Source organism: Eschrichtius robustus, chromosome 11, assembly GCF_028021215.1.
Source record: "Eschrichtius robustus isolate mEscRob2 chromosome 11, mEscRob2.pri, whole genome shotgun sequence".
Classification (NCBI taxonomy): Eukaryota; Metazoa; Chordata; class Mammalia; order Artiodactyla; family Eschrichtiidae; genus Eschrichtius; species Eschrichtius robustus.
The window spans coordinates 107461768-107478796 of record NC_090834.1 but is presented as its reverse complement, the minus strand read 5'-3'; the positions used below and the strand labels follow the sequence as shown (position 1 = coordinate 107478796).

The following is a 17029-nucleotide window of genomic DNA, read 5'->3' as shown; positions in this document are numbered from 1 at the left end:
TGGCAGCACCTGGCCTGGTCGTTAGGGCATAGTGTGCCACACAGGAGCGGGGTGAGGGTCCCATGCTTCTCTCCAGCTCCACTCACTTCAGCTCTGGTGCTCCAGGCCATGGGCAGGAGTGGGAAAAGGGTAGCAGAGGCCCAAGACCATCCCATCCTGGCCCTCTGACAGCCCCTGTGCCCCACAGATGTGGATGAGTGTGAGGCTGGGGACGTGTGTGACAACGGCATCTGCACCAACACGCCAGGCTCCTTCCAGTGTCAGTGCCTCTCTGGCTACCATCTGTCAAGGGACCGGAGCCACTGTGAGGGTGAGGGGGGCCTTGAGCTGGGGGGCTGACCTGTTCCTCCCTACCCCAAGACCTCCACTGCCCAGGGCCCAAGCCCAGGGGCTACCTGTAAACAAGCCAGGCACTCCCATGGCCAGCCCCCATCCAGATCCAAGATGAGGCCTGGGGTGTGGGCCCTACCCAGGGCTCTTCGGGAAGCCTTGGAAGCCTCAGGCTGTGTGTGATTGGGCTTAGCCCCTGAGATTCTCCCCCTCTTTGATTCCCTACAGACATTGATGAGTGTGACTTTCCCGCAGCCTGCATTGGGGGTGATTGCATCAACACCAATGGCTCCTATCGATGTCTCTGTCCCCAGGGGCATCGGCTGGTAGGCGGCCGGAAGTGCCAAGGTATGGGGGGATTGGCTGAGAGCTCCTGAGGAGCAATGGCAGGCAGCAGTAATCTCCTAGACACACTACTGATCTGTCTTTCCATCCATCCACTCACTCATCCTTCTACTCTTTCACTGAAAATGACAACAGTGATAATGACAGTAATTAACGATGCTTATTACTATGTGCCAAATCACCCCTATATGCATTCATCCAACAAGAGTTTACTGAGCATCTAATATTTGCCAGGTTCTGTGCTATATACTAGATATTGAGCAATGACCCAGGGCTCCCAGCTAGGGGAGACTGACATGTAAATTGATTCTTACAGTTCAGGGTGCTGGGTGCCAAAAGAGGTCTGGACTAGTGATTTATTCCAACAGTTGAATTGGAACTTGAAGCATAAATAGGGTTCCCTAAAGCATAAATAGATTCCCTAAGCAGAGAAAAGCATGGGATGGTATTCCAGGCCCAAAGAACAGTATTTGCAAAGCACAGAGATCCGGAAGAAGCTAGTTGCATTTTAAGGGAGAGTAGACACCTACGCCCTAAACACAGAGCTGAGGGTGTTGGTGGTTTAGAGTAAAGGGTGATGAGACTTAAAGATATTGGGAGACCAAACTGAAAGTCCCCAAATGCTGAGCTGAGAGTTAGGACTTCATTCTGTTAGGTTTTATGAAGAATAATGCATTGAATGTGCACACAACTACCCACATGCACAGACAGACACGAGTGGATTTCCTGTCGTGTGTACTTTGAAGTCACAGTGGAAATTCAGGTTCTGAACTTGTGTGAGGCCCTTGAGGCATACTCCCGGGGAAAGCGGGGCTCGTTTCCCTCTGAGAGGTTCTTTCTGCTCATCTCACTCCCTGAAGACATAGATGAGTGCAGCCAGGACCCGGGTCTGTGCCTTCCCCACGGGGCCTGCGAGAACCTGCAGGGCTCCTACGTTTGCGTCTGCGATGAGGGCTTCACACCCACCCAGGACCAGCATGGCTGTGAGGGTGAGTGCCCTCTCGGCTTCCTCCTCAATCTAGACAACTCCCCTGAGCTGCAGCTGGGGCTCAGAGTTGTATCCTGGTCCCACCCTCTGGAATGTGGCGAACAGGAAGAAATCTCTTTTTGCCTGGGAGAGCCCGGCGGGGCCAGACCTCGCAGGAGGGCCCTGAATGCCACATTGAGGGTGGAGCTTGGCTTTCACAGGGCAGCTAAGGGGAGCCAGGGGATGTGGGGGAATAGAGGGATGAGGTTGGTGGGCAGCGTGGACAGGCAGAGACATTCTGCAGGAACCTGAGCTGCTCTCCCCTCCCCTCAGAGGTGGAGCAGCCCCACCACAAGAAGGAGTGCTACCTTAACTTCGATGACACCGTGTTCTGCGACAGTGTACTGGCCACCAATGTCACCCAGCAGGAGTGCTGCTGCTCCCTGGGGGCTGGCTGGGGAGACCACTGCGAGATCTATCCCTGCCCAGTCTACAGCTCAGGTCAGGAGCCGGGCAGGCCCTTTGCTTTTTCAGAGCCTCAGTTTCTTCATTTGGAAACGGACTGGGGGAGAGAGCCCCTCCCTGGGTAGGTGGGAAGTGAGGCGAGAGCTCCGACCTGCGGCCGACAGCCAGCACACATGCGCTCAGTCCTGCCTCCTTCCTTCCCCACGGGCACTGTCTCGCTGTAGCTGAGTTCCACAGCCTTTGCCCGGACGGGAAGGGCTACACCCAGGACAACAACATTGTCAACTACGGCATCCCAACCCACCGTGGTAAGCCCCAACACGGCTCCGCCCACCTGGCATGCCCTGCTCCGCCCGCCGAGGTTTGGACCGCCCCGATCCCGCCAGTGCTTGTCAGTGGCGGGTACTGGGGTAAGGCCCGCCCATTCCCTCACCGACTGCCCCGCCCCTCCGCAAAGCCCCGCCCCATCACTCTTACGTCAGCATTCGGAAAAGCCCCTCGCACTGTTTTCGTCCCTTCCACCGTAAGCCCCACCCACACGTTCTCCGCTGCGGGGCCTAAGTGGCCCCGCAGGTAGAGGGCGCGGGCGCCCACGGCCTGTCACTCCGCAGACATCGACGAATGCATATTGTTTGGGGCGGAGATCTGCAAGGAGGGCAAGTGCGTGAACACGCAGCCCGGCTACGAGTGCTATTGCAAGCAAGGCTTCTACTACGACGGGAACCTGCTGGAATGCGTGGGTGAGTGCAGCCGGCCCCCGTGGCCGTGGGAAAGCAACCGGGAGACACGCACAACCACCCGACTCGGGGCCGGTTCCTACCACTCGCGCTTTTCCTTCTCTCAGACGTGGACGAGTGCTTGGACGAGTCTAATTGCCGGAACGGAGTGTGTGAGAACACGCGCGGTGGCTACCGCTGCGCCTGCACGCCCCCGGCCGAGTACAGCCCGGCGCAGCGCCAGTGTCTGAGCCCAGAGGAGATGGGTGAGACCCGGGTCGGCCGGCTGGGGAAACAGGAGGGAGGCTGGCCGAGCCGAGCTGTGACTTCCACCCCTACCCACCCATCACCCCCTCGCTGCCCGTAGACGTGGACGAGTGCCAGGACCCCGCAGCCTGCCGCCCTGGCCGCTGCGTCAACCTGCCGGGCTCCTACCGCTGCGAGTGCCGCCCGCCCTGGGTGCCCGGGCCCTCCGGCCGCGACTGCCAGCTCCCGGAGAGCCCGGCCGGTGAGGGCAAGGGTCATCTTGGGCTCTCCAGAGCCCTGTCCGCCGCCTGGAGACCCGGGGCCGCGGTTCCCCCGAGGGTGGGTTGGAGCGGGGGAGGGCGCTCCTCCCTGACGCCGGGTCCCGCTCCTCAGAGCGTGCCCCGGAGCGGCGGGACGTGTGCTGGAGCCAGCGCGGAGAGGACGGCATGTGTGCGGGCCCCCTGGCCGGGCCCGCCCTCACCTTCGACGACTGCTGCTGCCGCCAGGGCCGAGGTTGGGGAGCCCAGTGCCGCCCGTGCCCGCCGCGCGGCGCCGGTGAGCCGGCCCGGGAGGGGTTGCCCGGGAGGGAGTTTGGGGCGGGAGCCGGGGTGAATCGACGCCGCAGACGGCTAACCGCCCCCTGCCCTCTCAGGGTCCCAGTGCCCGACGTCGCAGAGTGAGAGCAATTCCTTCTGGGACGCGAGTCCCCTGCTGCTGGGAAAGCCCCCGCGAGGTGAGTGTAAAGGGAGGGACAGAGGCGGGGTCCGCGGCCATCGCTGGGAGCGGTGTTGACGTCTGCATTCTCCCGGCGCAGAAGAGGACAGCTCGGAGGAGGATTCAGACGAGTGCCGCTGCGTTAGCGGCCGCTGTGTGCCTCGGCCGGGCGGCGCAGTGTGCGAGTGTCCTGGTGGCTTCCAGCTAGACGCCTCCCGCGCGCGCTGCGTCGGTGAGCAGGGCCGAGGGGCGGGTCAGTGGAGGGGCGGGGCCAGAGGCTGGCGGCAGGCGGGCGGGGCGGGGCGGGGACCTGCAGAACCCCACCTGGACCGGAAACCAAGAGCGCCGCGCGGCTCCGGCTCCAGCGCCGTCGCGAAGTCCGCACCTGTTAACCCCCACACCCAGACATCGACGAGTGCAGAGAGCTGAACCAGCGCGGGCTACTATGCAAGAGCGAGCGCTGCGTGAACACGAGCGGTTCCTTCCGCTGCGTCTGCAAAGCTGGCTTCGCGCGCAGCCGCCCGCATGGAGCTTGCGTGCCCCAGCGCCGCCGCTGACACCACCCTCGGTCTGGACCTCGGCAATCACCGAGGAGTTTCTGCCCGACACTTGGGGCGAGCTCCGCCTCTCGCTTGTGCCCTGACTCGGGGCTCGGACCCAGGGACCCTTCGGGGCCCGCAGACCCCTTCCCCGAGCCCCACGTTCCAAGGGTGCCCATACCAGCTCCACCCGGTTCATAGGCAGATGTTGGGTCTCTCTGGCGCTGCCGGCCTTCCTTCCAGAGGGTGTTTCCCAGAAACTGATAAATCAGATCGTGCCTCTTTACAGTGGGTTTTCGAAGTAAATTGATGTTCATGTACGTGGTGGGCGCGGTCTCCGAAGGGCGGCACCAGACCCCAGCCTCCTTAGAGGGGCTAGACTGAGCCCAGCACAGGGGGTGCGAAACAGAATTTATTGTGGCTCTGATTATGTATATGTGAGATGTGCCTGGCCAGGCCGGCCGGGCTCCCATGGTTTGTACAATAAATACATCTGCGGGGCCTGCTCTCCGAGGCTGGGAAGCGCCCACACCCGCGGTTCAGTCCAGCTTCCGGGTTCCCAGCTTCATGGGGCCTTTGGCTGTCTTTTTCTCAGCGCGTTTCGCCTCCATCTCCTGCCTACGCTCCTCGCGCTTCTTCCGGGCTAGCTCCGCCTTGGCCTGTCCTGGGAACAAGGGGAGGAGGGCTGACGGCGTCAGGACAACCTGAGTCTCAGCTTCCCAGCCCATGCCTGCCTCAGAGGAGGGTAGCCCTAGCCCATCAGCCAGCCAGCCCAGGGGAAGCACTTACGGCTCTCGGCCTCCAGGCCCTCCCAGTTGTCATCACCCCACGAGTCCCGCCTCGGCTGAAAAGGGAAGTGTGGGCTGGAGTGGAGGCCTACTCTCAGTTGAGGTCCACCCCAGGTCTGCACCCTCCCACTGGACAGGTGCCGAGTACCTGGGCACCAGCCTCCCGACGCACTGACAGGGCAGCAAAGGGGTCGCCTTTGTCACTAGGCTCCGGTCCACCCCAGTTATACTCGCTGGCCAGCCGTGTGCCCTCAGGGGGTGGCTCCGGGGGGCTTGGCTCCTGCCAGCCCTGCTCCCATGCGTCCTCGGCTTCCCAGCTGCTCCAGTCTGACTCCTGGGATTTGTGACCAGGGTTGCTGGTCTGCAAAGAGAAGGAGGAGATAGTGCCAGAGAAAGGGAGGGAGGGGCAGGGCCCTACCCCCCACATACACGCACCCTGTCCCACCCAGCTCACCTGCCCAGCCCAGCTGGCTTGGCCCCCAGTACTCCAGTTGTCCTGCTGGGCCAACACAGATTCGGCCTCCTGCTGCAGTGTGGGGAGGAGAGCATGACCATAGGGCCCCCTGTACTCCACCCAAAAGGGCAAGGAAGCCCCCTAGCCCCTGCCCAGCCATGGGCTCCACCCTTTCTTCTTTTGCCTTCCCTCTCGTTTTCTCCTTAGGCCCTGTCTCCCATCAGTAAAGTGGACACGCTGAACCTGGCCTGTCATCACTCCTCTATGAAGCTGGGGAATGAGATCTAGAGTTCCACACCCCTGCCTGTGGCCTCAGGGGTCTCACCCAGAGCTCTGCCCCCATTCCCTTCAGAACAGCCCCACTCCAACCTCAGCCCATACTGAGCCCAGCCCCAGGGAGGACTGGTTGGCTGCAGGCCTGGGAGTGACCTCTGCTTGCTGATCACAGGGCGGGGTGGGCCCTAGAACAGGTATAGGAGGGATGGCGAGTGGAGGAGAGGGAGGAGGATCAGTGGGCTGACCCAACCACCAGCAGCCTGGCCTCTGGAGTTGAGTGGGGGCTCGGCTGTCAGCTTTAACCCACAAGGGCTGCTCCATGACACCTACTTGCCCAGGATGCTGTGCAGATGAGGACAGGTCTGACTCCAGCCAAGTCCACATGAGTTCCTTGAATGGCAGCCTGTGACCTTGAAGCTGGGGTCCCCCGGGTAGGCCTCCTCAGCCCCACTCACCTCCAAGCTGCCCCAGTCTTCATCATCCCATCTGTCGGCAGCAGTGCTGTCCTCTTCTGCGTCCTTGCTCTCCTCTTGTGTCTCCCAGTGGCCTGAGGTTGTGGGTGTGGCAGCGACAGGGGTCGGGGCTGGGGCAGGAAGTCCTGGGGAGCAGAGGCTCACTGAGTTGCCACACACTGGGCCCCAGGAAGGTCTCAGAACAGGGCCGAGGTTGCTGGGGGTGTGTAGAGGGGAAGCTCACGAGGGGACTGGACTGTACCCAGTCTCCAATGTCCCCATCACCATCCCGGGGGGAAGTCGATCAGTAACAGGTCCTGGGTGCCAGCAACTCCAAGCCCTCTCAGTCACCGATAGAGCCAATCTGGGACACTCACCCTCAGACACGGGTCTCTGGGGAACGTTGGTCTCAGCTGGGGCAGCCGTGGGGTGTGCACGGATCAGCTTAGAGGTGAGTGAGGAGACCCCTGTCACGGCCCAGCCTGCCCAGCTGGCTGCGGCTCCTCCCATTCCAGGGCTGGAGGCTGCATGGACGTCCTTCTCTGGGCAGTGACAGGAGAGACAGGTATGGACACCTCAGGCTTCCATGGGGAGGGTGGTAGGAGGGCAATAACTGAAACAGAGCGACCTGCAGTGGGCGTCCCCCTTCTCCAGGCCTGCGTTCTCCCAACTGTGAGATGGGGGTGGGGGAGTGGTGTACAGTCTGTCCTCTAGGGTTCTTCCAGCTTTCGGATGCTCCAATGAGGTAGAAGGGGGCCATGACAGGTGACAGTCAAGAATGTGGCAAGAGTCACAGGGAACACGAGTGTAGGCCACTCACCCGCTTCGGCCAGCTGGGTGGGGTCCTCCGACACAGACTCCAGTTTGGACAGGAAGCTTCGAATGGCCTTGAAGGCCTGTGGGGTAGCAAGGGGCAGAGCTGGGGCCTCCAAGGTTCCCGTGAGCCTGCCAGGCCAGCTAAGGCCCAGGTATCCCCCAGAGCCCCAGCTCCAGGGCCCAGCCCCAGCTGTGCCTCACCTGGTCCCGCACGGATCTCTCAGGATCCACGGTGAGGCTGCAGAGCACAGGCAGGATCTTGTGGGCGCAATCATTCATCGAGTAGAGGTTGTGGGTGGCGGCGAAGCCCAAAACACCCGCGACCCGGGACGGTGCAAACGGGTCCTTAGTGGCCCGGCTAAAGGCGGAGGTGAGGACCCTGTGTCTGGTCTGGGGTGGGGCGGGAAGAGGGCTCCTGAGTGTAGGGTCAGTACGGGGCCCAGAACTGTCAGGCCTTACTTCCCAGAACAGAGGCCATCCACGGGGCCTCCAGAGTCTAAGAAATGTGAGTTAATCACTAACAAATGGGGAGAATTTACTTAAAACTCTAGATCTTGGCTTCTCCTCCCAAATCACTGGGCTCACACTGCCTCAGAGTGACAGGGGCCAGAGCAGCAGCTGCCTCAGGGCTGAGGCCAGTGCCTCCCTTCCCACCTGCGCTGCGGACCGATTCATTCATTCCCGTTAAGGGCCTGGGAGCTGCAGCCGTCTGCATTCAGAGGCCCTGGCTGAGGGGAGGGGATGCAAGGCCGTGGGGGCAAGCAGGCCTCGGTTTGGTTCCCAGACCCACCACCTACTGGCAGTGTGACCCGGTGCAACTCACTCCACCCTCAGACACTGGGCTGGAGCACCCAGGGCCTAGGTCTCTGGGAGGATGACAAGCCCCACACAAGGAGACCTGGCTCTGGGGGACCTGGCTGTGGTCCCGTGACGGTGACAGAGCTCCTGGCGCTTGTGCAGGGCACTCACGCTGGCACTGAGGTAGGAGCCGATTTTGCCCAGGCAGACGGTGGTGTTGCAGCGTATGGGGCCCTGTTCGTCCTTAGCCTGCAGCCGCGCAAAGTGCTTCATCAGCTCCACGTTGAGGTTGGTCTCGTTCAGCTTCGGGGCCAGGAGCAGCATGGACTGCAGGGCGGGAGATGGCGGAAAGTGTGGGCTGGAGTGGGCACACTCTGGAGGCCACCAGTGGCCCTGGGCACTGAGGAGACCCGCCAAAGCCCTCCCCAACCAACCCCCAACCTGGTCCTGGCCCCTACCCAGAATGCTGAGGAAGGCGACCCCCATTGCTTTGCACCCCTGTCTCCCATCCCTCTCCGTCAGCTCTCTGTTGCGTGCACTCTACTCAGACTTTCACAAAAGCACCTCCACATACACTCTCTATCAATTAGCTTGGGTTGAGGTCACCAATGATCTCCATGTTGCTAAATCCAAAGGCCAATTCTCCATCCTCACCAAACTTGACCCCTCAGCAGCTTTGACGCCCTGAATTCTCCCTCCTCCTCGCAACTTTGGTCTCTTGTTCTTCCAGGACACCGCCCTCTCCTGGTTCTCCTCTGACCTCACCTACTGCTTCTCAGTCTCCTTTTGCTGAGATCTTACTGTTCAGACACCCCAGAGCTACTCCTCAAGCCTCGTCTCTTTTACACCTCAGCCTAGGCGAGCTCACCCATCTCATGGCTTCAAATGGCCTTGTTAGCTGACCGTGCCCAGATGTGCACCTCCAGCCCAGACTTCTCCCCTGACCCTCACACACATAACCAGTGCGTGTCCACCTGGCTAACAGACACGCCAAGACTGGGCCTGACCTCCTCCCGCAAAACTGTTCCTCCCAGGGACTTCCCTGGTGGCCCAGTGGTTAAGAATTTGCCTTCCAATGCAGGGGATGCGGGTTCCATCACTGGTCGGAGAACTAAGATCCCACATGCTGCGGGGCAACTAAGCCCGAAAGCCACAACTACTGAGCCTGCGAACTCCGGAGCCTGTGCACCACAACTAGAGAGAAGCCCACGCGCCGCATGCTACAACTAAGACCCGACACAGCCAAATAAATAAATATTTAGAAAATGAAATGAAACAAAACAAAAAAACTGTTCCTCCCAGTCTTCTCAGTAAATGGCAACTGAACCTTCCAGTTGCTCAGGCCAGAAACCTTGGAGCCATCCTTGACTCCACATCTACCCATCACCAAATACTGTCAGCTCCACCTTCACAATGCTGCCCCTTCTCTCCACCTGCTGCTACCACTCAGGTCTGATCTATCATCTCTCATCTGGGCCACTGAAATAGCCCCTAACAGTGTCCCAGCTTCCACCCTTGCCCTGACAGTTAGTTCTCCACACAGCAACACAGTGTTTTGCAACAGGTCAGATCAGGTCAGTGCTCTGCTCAGTCCCCCAGGGTTCCTGTCTCACTCCCATGAATGCATCAGCTCCCTGCCATGCCCTACGAGGCCCTGGCCCCATTACCTCTCAGACTCCACTGCCCACAATCATGCCCCTTCAGCCATGCTGAACCTCTTGCTGCTACTCCTACATTCCAGGTACATGCCAGCCTCAGGATCTTTGCACATGTTGTTGTTCCTTCTGCAGGCAACGTATTTCCTCCAAATCTCCTCCTTCACCCCTTTTCACCTTTTTTCCTTAAACGACATCTCCTCTGCAAGGTCTTCCCTGATCACTGTTTTTAGAACTGCAAACTCTTCTCTTCACACTCTCCATCGCTTTCTAACGTAATATATTTTTTTCTAATTCTGTTTATTGTCTGCCAAGCCCCCTCCCCCTCTCCTCGAAAAGAAGCTCCAAGAAGGCAGGGAGCTTGGTCTGCCTGTGCATACTGCATCCCAGCACGGGACACTGGGCCGGGCACAAAGAGGCGCTCAGCGATTGTCTGCTGAACGGAGGACTATTGGTCATGCCCATCCTGTTCCCCCCGCCACCTGCCGAGCTGTACCCACAGCCTGGACCTACATGCAGAACAGTGCTTGCCCCTCCCGTAACCTGCTCGACCCACAGGCCAAAACCAAGGCCTGTGTGTCCTCTGATGAGCCCCCTCTAAGCCTCAGAAAACCAGAGGTGGCCCCTCTGGGCCTGGTTACACCCACCTTGACTGTCTGCTCCCGGATGGCAGGGTTGGTGTCCAGGAAGCCATGCACGACGTGGGGAAAGATCTGGGTGTTGACTGTTGGCTCATCAAGGTACTGGATGAACTGCTCCATCTGTGGTCCGGGTTGGGGCATGAGAAGGCAGTCAGCCCTTCTACCCCTCACCAGAGACATGGGACCGGCCTTAGCATGGTTTCTCCACCCGGCAGGCACTGGCTGGCCAGGGGAGTCTCCTGAGGCCCCCAGCTCGCATCTGGCCTCAGGCCCACGTGGACTGGTGAGGCTGCCAGGAGGGTGCTGAGAAGAGCCAGGGACCGGGAGCTGGAGGGCCTGGCCTCTGGTCCTGCTCGGCCGGCTAACTGGTCACACCCCCTCTGAGAGCCTCCACCACCTCGTCTATAAAGAGTGCAACCCCTGCCCAGAGAAGCGCCGTGAGGAAGGCTGGTGTGTTGAGCACCGGAGAGGGAATGATGCCTGGAAGCACGGGTGGCCCCCACCCTCGATCCCATCAGTCCTGTCTGATGCTCCCAGCTGCCCTGGGGTTGGCAAGAGAGACATTACCCCCACTCTAGAGGGGACCGAGCCAGGAGATTGGGCGGTGCAGGGGGAGGCGTTTAAGCCCTGCAGCCCGGGCGGGCGGGGCATTCCCAAAGCTGCCAATGAGCCCTGTGATTATCTTGACTTCCTGAGAGCACAGCCCCGCTGGTTCCTCACCGGTGTGTATATTTCAGGGAGGGGTTTCTGGGGTCCCTGTGTAGCCGGCGCAGGGGCTTGAGCTACCTGCCTGGGGCTGGAGGTGAGGAGGGGGCCTCCCCTGCAGCCAGGGTGGGGTCTGGGTGGGGTGGAAGCAGGCAGGATGTGCCGTGGCCCCTACCTGTTGTAGGAGGCGGATACGCATGGCCCGGTCAGTCGATGAGAACATCTTGACTACGACAGGGATGATCTTCTGCTGATACTCCTCAGCGCCGAGGAACTTACCCACCTGAGAGAAGGAGCAGGAAGAGGGGCTCAGCTACGTCCACAGGAGTGAGATGACTTCACTGGGCTCATTTAACTCCCTCAGACTCCCTGCTGAGTTCCCAGGGTGGGAACGGTGAGGGCGGTGGGGTGGGGCAGGTATATCCTCAGCAGCCCCTCTGCCCGTACTCCGTCTCAGTCAGCCCTGCCCTTAACCCTTCTGAGTCAAGGCCTCTCTTAGGAGGCTCACAGAAGCTCTGTGCCCTTCCCTATAATCAAGCACCTAGACACCACATGCACACAGAATTCTGCCTATAATTTCTGGGGGTTCTCAGCTCCACAAGATTTACTTGCCGTCTTCCCCACTTCCCGCATGCCAAGTTCCTTTGGAGAAAGGGTTCTCCCACCGAGCGGGGAATGGCAGGCGCCCCGGTAACAGTGGGCTGGGGTCTGAGGAGGGGGAGAGGCTCCAGCCCCTAGAAGCCAAGAGGGCTGAGCGCCGAGTGGTCAGGAAGGAGGAAGGAAAGTGAGGTGGTGAGCAGGTGATCCCCTGGGCCCTGGGAACCAGAGTGCCCAGGTCAGACCGGGTAGGCTGTCTTGAGGAAATGGAGGAAGGGCTACAGGCTCTGAAGGAAGGAGTGTCTGGAAAAAGAATTTTGGAGGCACAGGGTGTCCCTTCCCCAGGGACGAGAAGTCCCCACCACCTCCCTGACAGCTGGTCAGGCGGCCCTGGCTTGCTGAACCACTGGATATGAAAGCTCCTCCTCGGGACCTCCCTGGTGGGAAGCAGTTAAGAATCCGCCTGCCAATACAGGGGACACGGGTTCAAGCCCTGGTCCGGGAGGATCCCACATGCCACGGAGCAACTAAGCCCATGCGCCACAACTACTGAGCCTGCGCTCTAGAGCCCGCGAGCCACAACTACTGAAGCCCGTGCACCTAGAGCCCGTGCTCCGCAACAAGAGAAGCCAGCGCGATGAGAAGCCCGCGCACCACAACGAAGAGTAGCTCCTGCTCACGGCAACTAGAGAAAGCCCACGCGCATCAACGAAGACCCACCGCAGCCAAAATAAATAAATAAATAAAATAAAAAAATAAATAAAGTATATATATATATATTTAAAAAAGGAGCTCCCCCTCACGTGGGCTTGGATCTCCCTGACCAGGCTGCCCCTCCCAGGACACCCGCGAGGCTGACCGCACCCTTGGCCTCTCTTCTGCCCTTCAGACCTATTCAGCCAGTCTCTGGGCCCACAGTTCCTGAGGCTCCAGGCCCCACTCACCTTGAACAGGGGCGTGAGGACAACAGCCCCCGCGTTGCCAAACTCGAAGGCGGTCAACAGCTGGGGCAGCACCTTGTGCCGGCAGAAATCCTCAGGGAACGAGTCTAGGCTCTTGCTCAGCTCTTGGAAGAACTTTTGCTTCTCGGCTGGCTCTTTGATCTTGGGGAGCGTGGACAGGATGCAGGGAGCGGGAAATCAGCCTGGTCACGGTCCCGTCAGCCACAGGCAAGGACGGGGGTCACCTCCAACCCGAAGGTAAACTTAAGCTTGGGGTGCCAGATGGGCTGGGTTCAAATCCCAACTCTCCCATTTATTAGCCGTGTGACCTTAGGCGAGTTCCCCCACCTGTAAAATGGGGTAGTAACCGTACTGTCTCACAGAACTGTGCCGAGGATTCAACCAGAAAACGCACATGAAAGCTGCCCGGCACACTGGAGGCGCTCAGTGCCCGTCATTATTGTCACTGCCACCTGGCCTGTTGCTGTGAAAGCAGCCGCTAGGGGGATCAAGCCCTTTATCAGCGTTGCCTCTGCTCCTCAGGACAACACAAGGTGTGAGTACCATTAACCCCATGGCACAGACGAGGAAACAGGCTTAGTGAGGCCAAGGGGCTTACTCCCCCACCCTGGGCCTGGCTGGGTTGGGCACACCTGCAGCTCCGTGGGTGGAGGTCGTGGAAGGCTGTGGAAAGGCAGGGATGAGGTGCAGTTTACCCCCAGAGCTCGTCCTCCCACTGGGCCAGAACAGGCCAGGCTGTCAGCTCAATGCTCTCCTTCAGTCCGCCTAACCTCCCCGAGGCTGTAATACCCACAACTCACATTTCCTGAGCACAAACTACGCGCCAGGCAGGTTACGTGCTAAAACCTTTACACAGATGAAATAATCCAACAAGCAAGCTGAGGCACAGAGAGGGCAAGGAGCTTGTCCCAAGTTACACAGCTAAGAAGCCGTCAAGGAAGGGTATGACCCGGTGGTGTGGCACCTCTGCTGTGCTACACGCTGTGAAGAAGTGCTGTCATTCCCCCATTTACAAAGGAGGAGGCCGAGGCTCAAGGTCACCAGGCAGGAAAGGTAGGGTGTGGATTATAACCCTGTCCTGTATGCTTCCAAAAGTCCCTGTGCGCTCTGCTGTACCCTCACCGCCAGAGCCGCTGCCTGGGCCAGAAGAGGTGACCTCCAACTGGGGTTGGGAAGGACCTGGTTGGCCCTTGAGCAGCTCAGTCTAGCATGGGAGGCAGGCTTGGTGCTCTGACCACAGGGTTGAGGGGAGCAAAGGCCCAGAGAGAGGCCAAACCGCATCCAAGGTCGCACACTGAGAGAGTCACAGCCGGGCTCTCTCCACCGCTGCGCTCAATGATGGGAAGAGGGGCCGCTGGGCACTGCCCTCCCACGCTCTCGTCGGGACCTGCCAGAAACAGCCTATTTCCTGTGGGGCACATATTAAGGAGAAGGGCAGCCCGGCAGAGCCAGCCATGTGAGAAGAAGAACTCCACGTAACAGAGCTCCTGCTGCCCCTACACTGCCCAGGAGGCAACAGGGCTCAGCGTTTCCAGCACCTTCTCCTTCAGCTCAGGTTCCCATCCTCGGAAGGCCTCCCAGCCCCTATCTGAGTCAAGATTGCACAGACCATCGAGGTCTATGGAAGTGTCTGTCACTCCTCCCCCATTCCAGATTCTCAGTCACCTCTCTGTGTGCCCCACACAAGCCCGGGTCAGAGCGGGTGTCCAGGGCAGAGCCTCCCTCCTTCATTCCCTACAACAATGCTATGGGTCAGCAGATACTATAGTTATTCTCATTAGGCAGATATGGAAACTGAGGTTCAATGAGGTTAAGCCGAGGGCTCCCTCCGCACCATCTTTCCATTTGCTGTTCCCTCTGCCTGGAACATTCTTCCCCAGTTACCATCCCCATGACTCCCACCTTCACACCCTTCAGGTCACAGCTCAAACATCACCCTTGAGAGAGCCCTTCCCTAAACACCCCACCCTCACTATTTTCCTTCCCGGCACTTATCCACATTCCAGGAAACACAGCTTTCCTCATTTATGGGTTTTTTGTCCCTTTCCCTCAGTGAGAGTCCCCAAGGCTGGGGACCTGGTCCATTTACCCCATGCTAGATCCTTGAGAGCAGGGATCTGGGTCTGACTCTCCCTCCCCACCCTGCTACCCACACCACAGCCCAACATCAGGGCCAGGGCCAGTTAACAGAGTGCCAGGAGCAGTCACTAAGCACCCACTATGTGCCAGAAACTACACTATGCAATTCAAACTCACTGACTCCTCACCCTGCTCCTTTGAAGTAGGTGCTGTTATTAGGACTGAACTTCAGCCAAGAGAAGTCACACATAAATAACAGTTGGAGCCAGGGTTTGAACCCAGACAGCCTAGCTCCACAGTCTGTGCTTGTCTCCTGGGGTCTAATTATCAGGGAGCCTATGAAGTGGGGAGGGGGCACAGGGGTGAGGAACGTAGGGCCAGAGCCCAGGGTGGGGCAGGGGACTCACCTGAATCTCTTCCAGGAAGAGGTTGATCTCCACAAAGCGGTTGTTCATGAAGCCATCAGGTGCCCGGCAGTTCTGCAGGAAGCGGGCTGGGTTGGGACGTACCTTGGGGTTGGCTCCGACCAGCTCACAGTAATGGGGCACCAGTGACTTGGGGATCTGTGGGAGAAGCGTCAGGGTCAGGGCAGGGGCTGGTTGGCTGGTGGAGAGGGGCTGGGTGGGGTCAGACACTCACCTTCCCAGGGTTTCGCAGGGCAGCTGCACGAGGTAGGGGCCCATTGAAGACTTCCCAGATGAGGCAACCCAAGCGCCACATGTCAGCTGACCTGAGGCAGTGACCAGGGCTGCTCAAGGCCCTGCCACCTGCCAGCCTAGGCCTCCAATCTACCCTGGGCACTAGGCACTCGCTGCATGGCAAACCCTGGGCTGTGTTCCTCAGCTAATCCTCCCATCAGCCCCGAGAAGTAGGTTTCATTAGCCCCATTTGACAGATAAGGAAACTGAGGCTCAGAAAAGCAAGGACATCCACCCCAGGTCACACAACTTTCAAATTCAGAACCACCTGACCCCAAAGCCTGTGTTTATCCTGCCCTACATCCCTGAGGATCCTGGGAGCAAGGAGTGGGCCCCACCCTGAGGACCCTAGTTTCCACCCAAGCCAGGTGGCAGGGGACAGGGGAGTGCCAGCTAGTCTAGGGGTCCTGAGGCTGCAGGGGCTTCCAGAATAGGGCAGGGTGGGGCATGCCCCCCCCGCCCAGTCACCCACCACTTCTCTCTGACCGCTCTGCCACTGGCATCAGCCAACTCCGGGGGATCATACTGCTCAAGCTCCGGGATCCCCTTGCGGGGAGGTCCCCCACCATTGCCCTGGGCTGAATACATGTAGTCCAGGCCCCCAAGCTTCCACTCGCCAGCGCGGTCCACGAACACAGCGGCCATGCAGACATTGTTGTGGATGAGGCTGCAGTCATTGACCAGGAAGCTGAGAGCTTTCTGGGGGCAGAAGGAGCCATCACAGCCCGGTAGCTGCAGCCCCCCACCCTTGCTCTCATCACCACTGCCCCCCACCTCACCACAATTTGGTGTAGCCCCCAGGAGAGCTCCAGCTCCTTCAGGTCACCAGCCTCCGCTCGCGCCTTGAGGTACGCTCCCAGCGGGGTCACAGCCTCTGTCACTATGTGGAGGCATTTGTCTGTCTGAAGGGGACACGGGGTATCAGGGAGTGATGGGGCGAGAGGAAGGCGAGATGAGAGACATGATGGGGAGAGGGGTGAAGAAGGGGAAGTCAAATCTGGGGGGCGCTGGGTCAGAAGGGCTGGAAACCGGCAGGAAGACAGAAGACAGGACTGGGAGACTGGGAAAAACTGAGGGGCAGAGATGGGGCAGACTGAGCAGCAGGTAGGTACCTCCAGCCCATCGATGTAGGCCAGGATGTTGGGGTGCCGGAGAGTTTTGAGGCGCTTGAAGGCAGCTTTGGCCACCTGGGTCTGCTCTTCGACGCCGGGCTTCACGTCATACACGAAGATGGACACCGGGCTGCCTGTGGCCTGTGGGGGGGCGGAGCGGCCTCAGGGGTGTGGGCCGGGTCCCGGGCAGACCACTCCACCTCCGAGATGGTCCCCGGAGCTGGTTCAGTGCCGGAAAGGAAGGGCCGCCGGCCAGGTCTCTCCCCAAGTCAACCCTTGGGGACTGGGTCGGGCCCACGTAACCCTGGTTGGGTCCGCCTGTCGGTCCCTCGGTCCTTCCGCCCGCCACGTCGGCACTGCCCGTCCCCCTCCCCCGGCCCGTAGCCCTAGAGGCTCCGCAGCCACGTCAGGCGGGCGCAACGCGGCGGAGCCGGCGGCGCTGACTAGGCGAGACCGAGGTCGGCTGCGGCCTGCGGAGCGGGGCCGCTCTCACCTTCTTGCGGCCGCGGTGCAGGACCCAGGGCCCGGGCGGGCCGCCCTCGGGGAGTTCCGGGCTGAGCTCAAACGGGAAATCCCGGACCGGGTCCCGGGCAAAGAACCACATCGTCCCCGCCGCCGCCGCGGGAACGAGCGCCTCAGCTCCTGGCCCTCCGGCTGCCCGAGCCGGGGCGGGG

General features: G+C 60.1%; 2 protein-coding genes across 7 annotated transcripts in view; one reads left to right on the top strand and one right to left on the bottom strand.

Annotated features, from left to right (window-relative positions):
- Positions 1-4869, top strand: part of LTBP3 (latent transforming growth factor beta binding protein 3) — a 17799-nt gene extending 12930 nt beyond the window's left edge. For 3 of the 4 annotated variants that reach the window (XM_068554671.1, XM_068554673.1, XM_068554670.1), the window contains 12 exons: positions 188-310; positions 559-678; positions 1536-1664; positions 1976-2143; positions 2332-2415; positions 2719-2847; positions 2952-3089; positions 3191-3331; positions 3463-3624; positions 3722-3802; positions 3884-4015; positions 4149-4869. In XM_068554671.1, the coding sequence (XP_068410772.1) occupies positions 188-310; positions 559-678; positions 1536-1664; positions 1976-2143; positions 2332-2415; positions 2719-2847; positions 2952-3089; positions 3191-3331; positions 3463-3624; positions 3722-3802; positions 3884-4015; positions 4149-4426 (1685 nt within the window). In that variant the 3' untranslated portion in view covers positions 4427-4869. The remainder of the gene's footprint in view (positions 1-187; positions 311-558; positions 679-1535; positions 1665-1975; positions 2144-2331; positions 2416-2718; positions 2848-2951; positions 3090-3190; positions 3332-3462; positions 3625-3721; positions 3803-3883; positions 4016-4148) is intronic. The other variant, XM_068554672.1, reaches the window with a different exon arrangement.
- On the bottom strand, positions 4722-17029 carry SCYL1 (SCY1 like pseudokinase 1). 3 transcript variants are annotated; one of them, XM_068554676.1, is made up of 19 exons: positions 16849-17029; positions 16356-16496; positions 16023-16145; positions 15716-15942; positions 15185-15275; positions 14953-15108; positions 12449-12607; positions 11083-11190; positions 10209-10322; positions 8078-8233; positions 7310-7498; positions 7113-7188; positions 6670-6834; positions 6296-6438; positions 5934-6025; positions 5565-5636; positions 5259-5471; positions 5112-5185; positions 4722-4986 (listed from the first exon to the last, which is right to left on the bottom strand). In XM_068554676.1, exons 1-19 carry the CDS (start codon positions 16957-16959, stop codon positions 4862-4864), a joined length of 2535 nt encoding a protein of 844 aa, XP_068410777.1. In that variant the 5' UTR covers positions 16960-17029; the 3' UTR covers positions 4722-4861. The 3 variants fall into 3 exon arrangements, with proteins under 3 accessions (XP_068410777.1, XP_068410775.1, XP_068410776.1); XM_068554674.1 differs by lacking the exon at positions 5934-6025 and having other exon boundaries at positions 5112-5166; XM_068554675.1 differs by lacking the exon at positions 5934-6025 and having other exon boundaries at positions 5112-5166; positions 5565-5633.

What these genes read in the sequence shown, in the direction of transcription:
- SCYL1 (XM_068554676.1), bottom strand. Translation starts at nt 16,959, where the DNA reads ATGTGGTTCTTTGCCCGGGACCCGGTCCGGGATTTCCCGTTTGAGCTC. An exon ending in TGCACCGCGGCCGCAAGAAG is followed by an intron (nt 16,497 to 16,848) that starts GTGAGAGCGGCC and finishes GCCCCCCCACAG; the next exon opens with GCCACAGGCAGCCCGGTGTC. An exon ending in CCAGAGACCCGTGTCTGAGG is followed by an intron (nt 6,439 to 6,669) that starts GTGAGTGTCCCA and finishes TCTGCTCCCCAG; the next exon opens with GACTTCCTGCCCCAGCCCCG.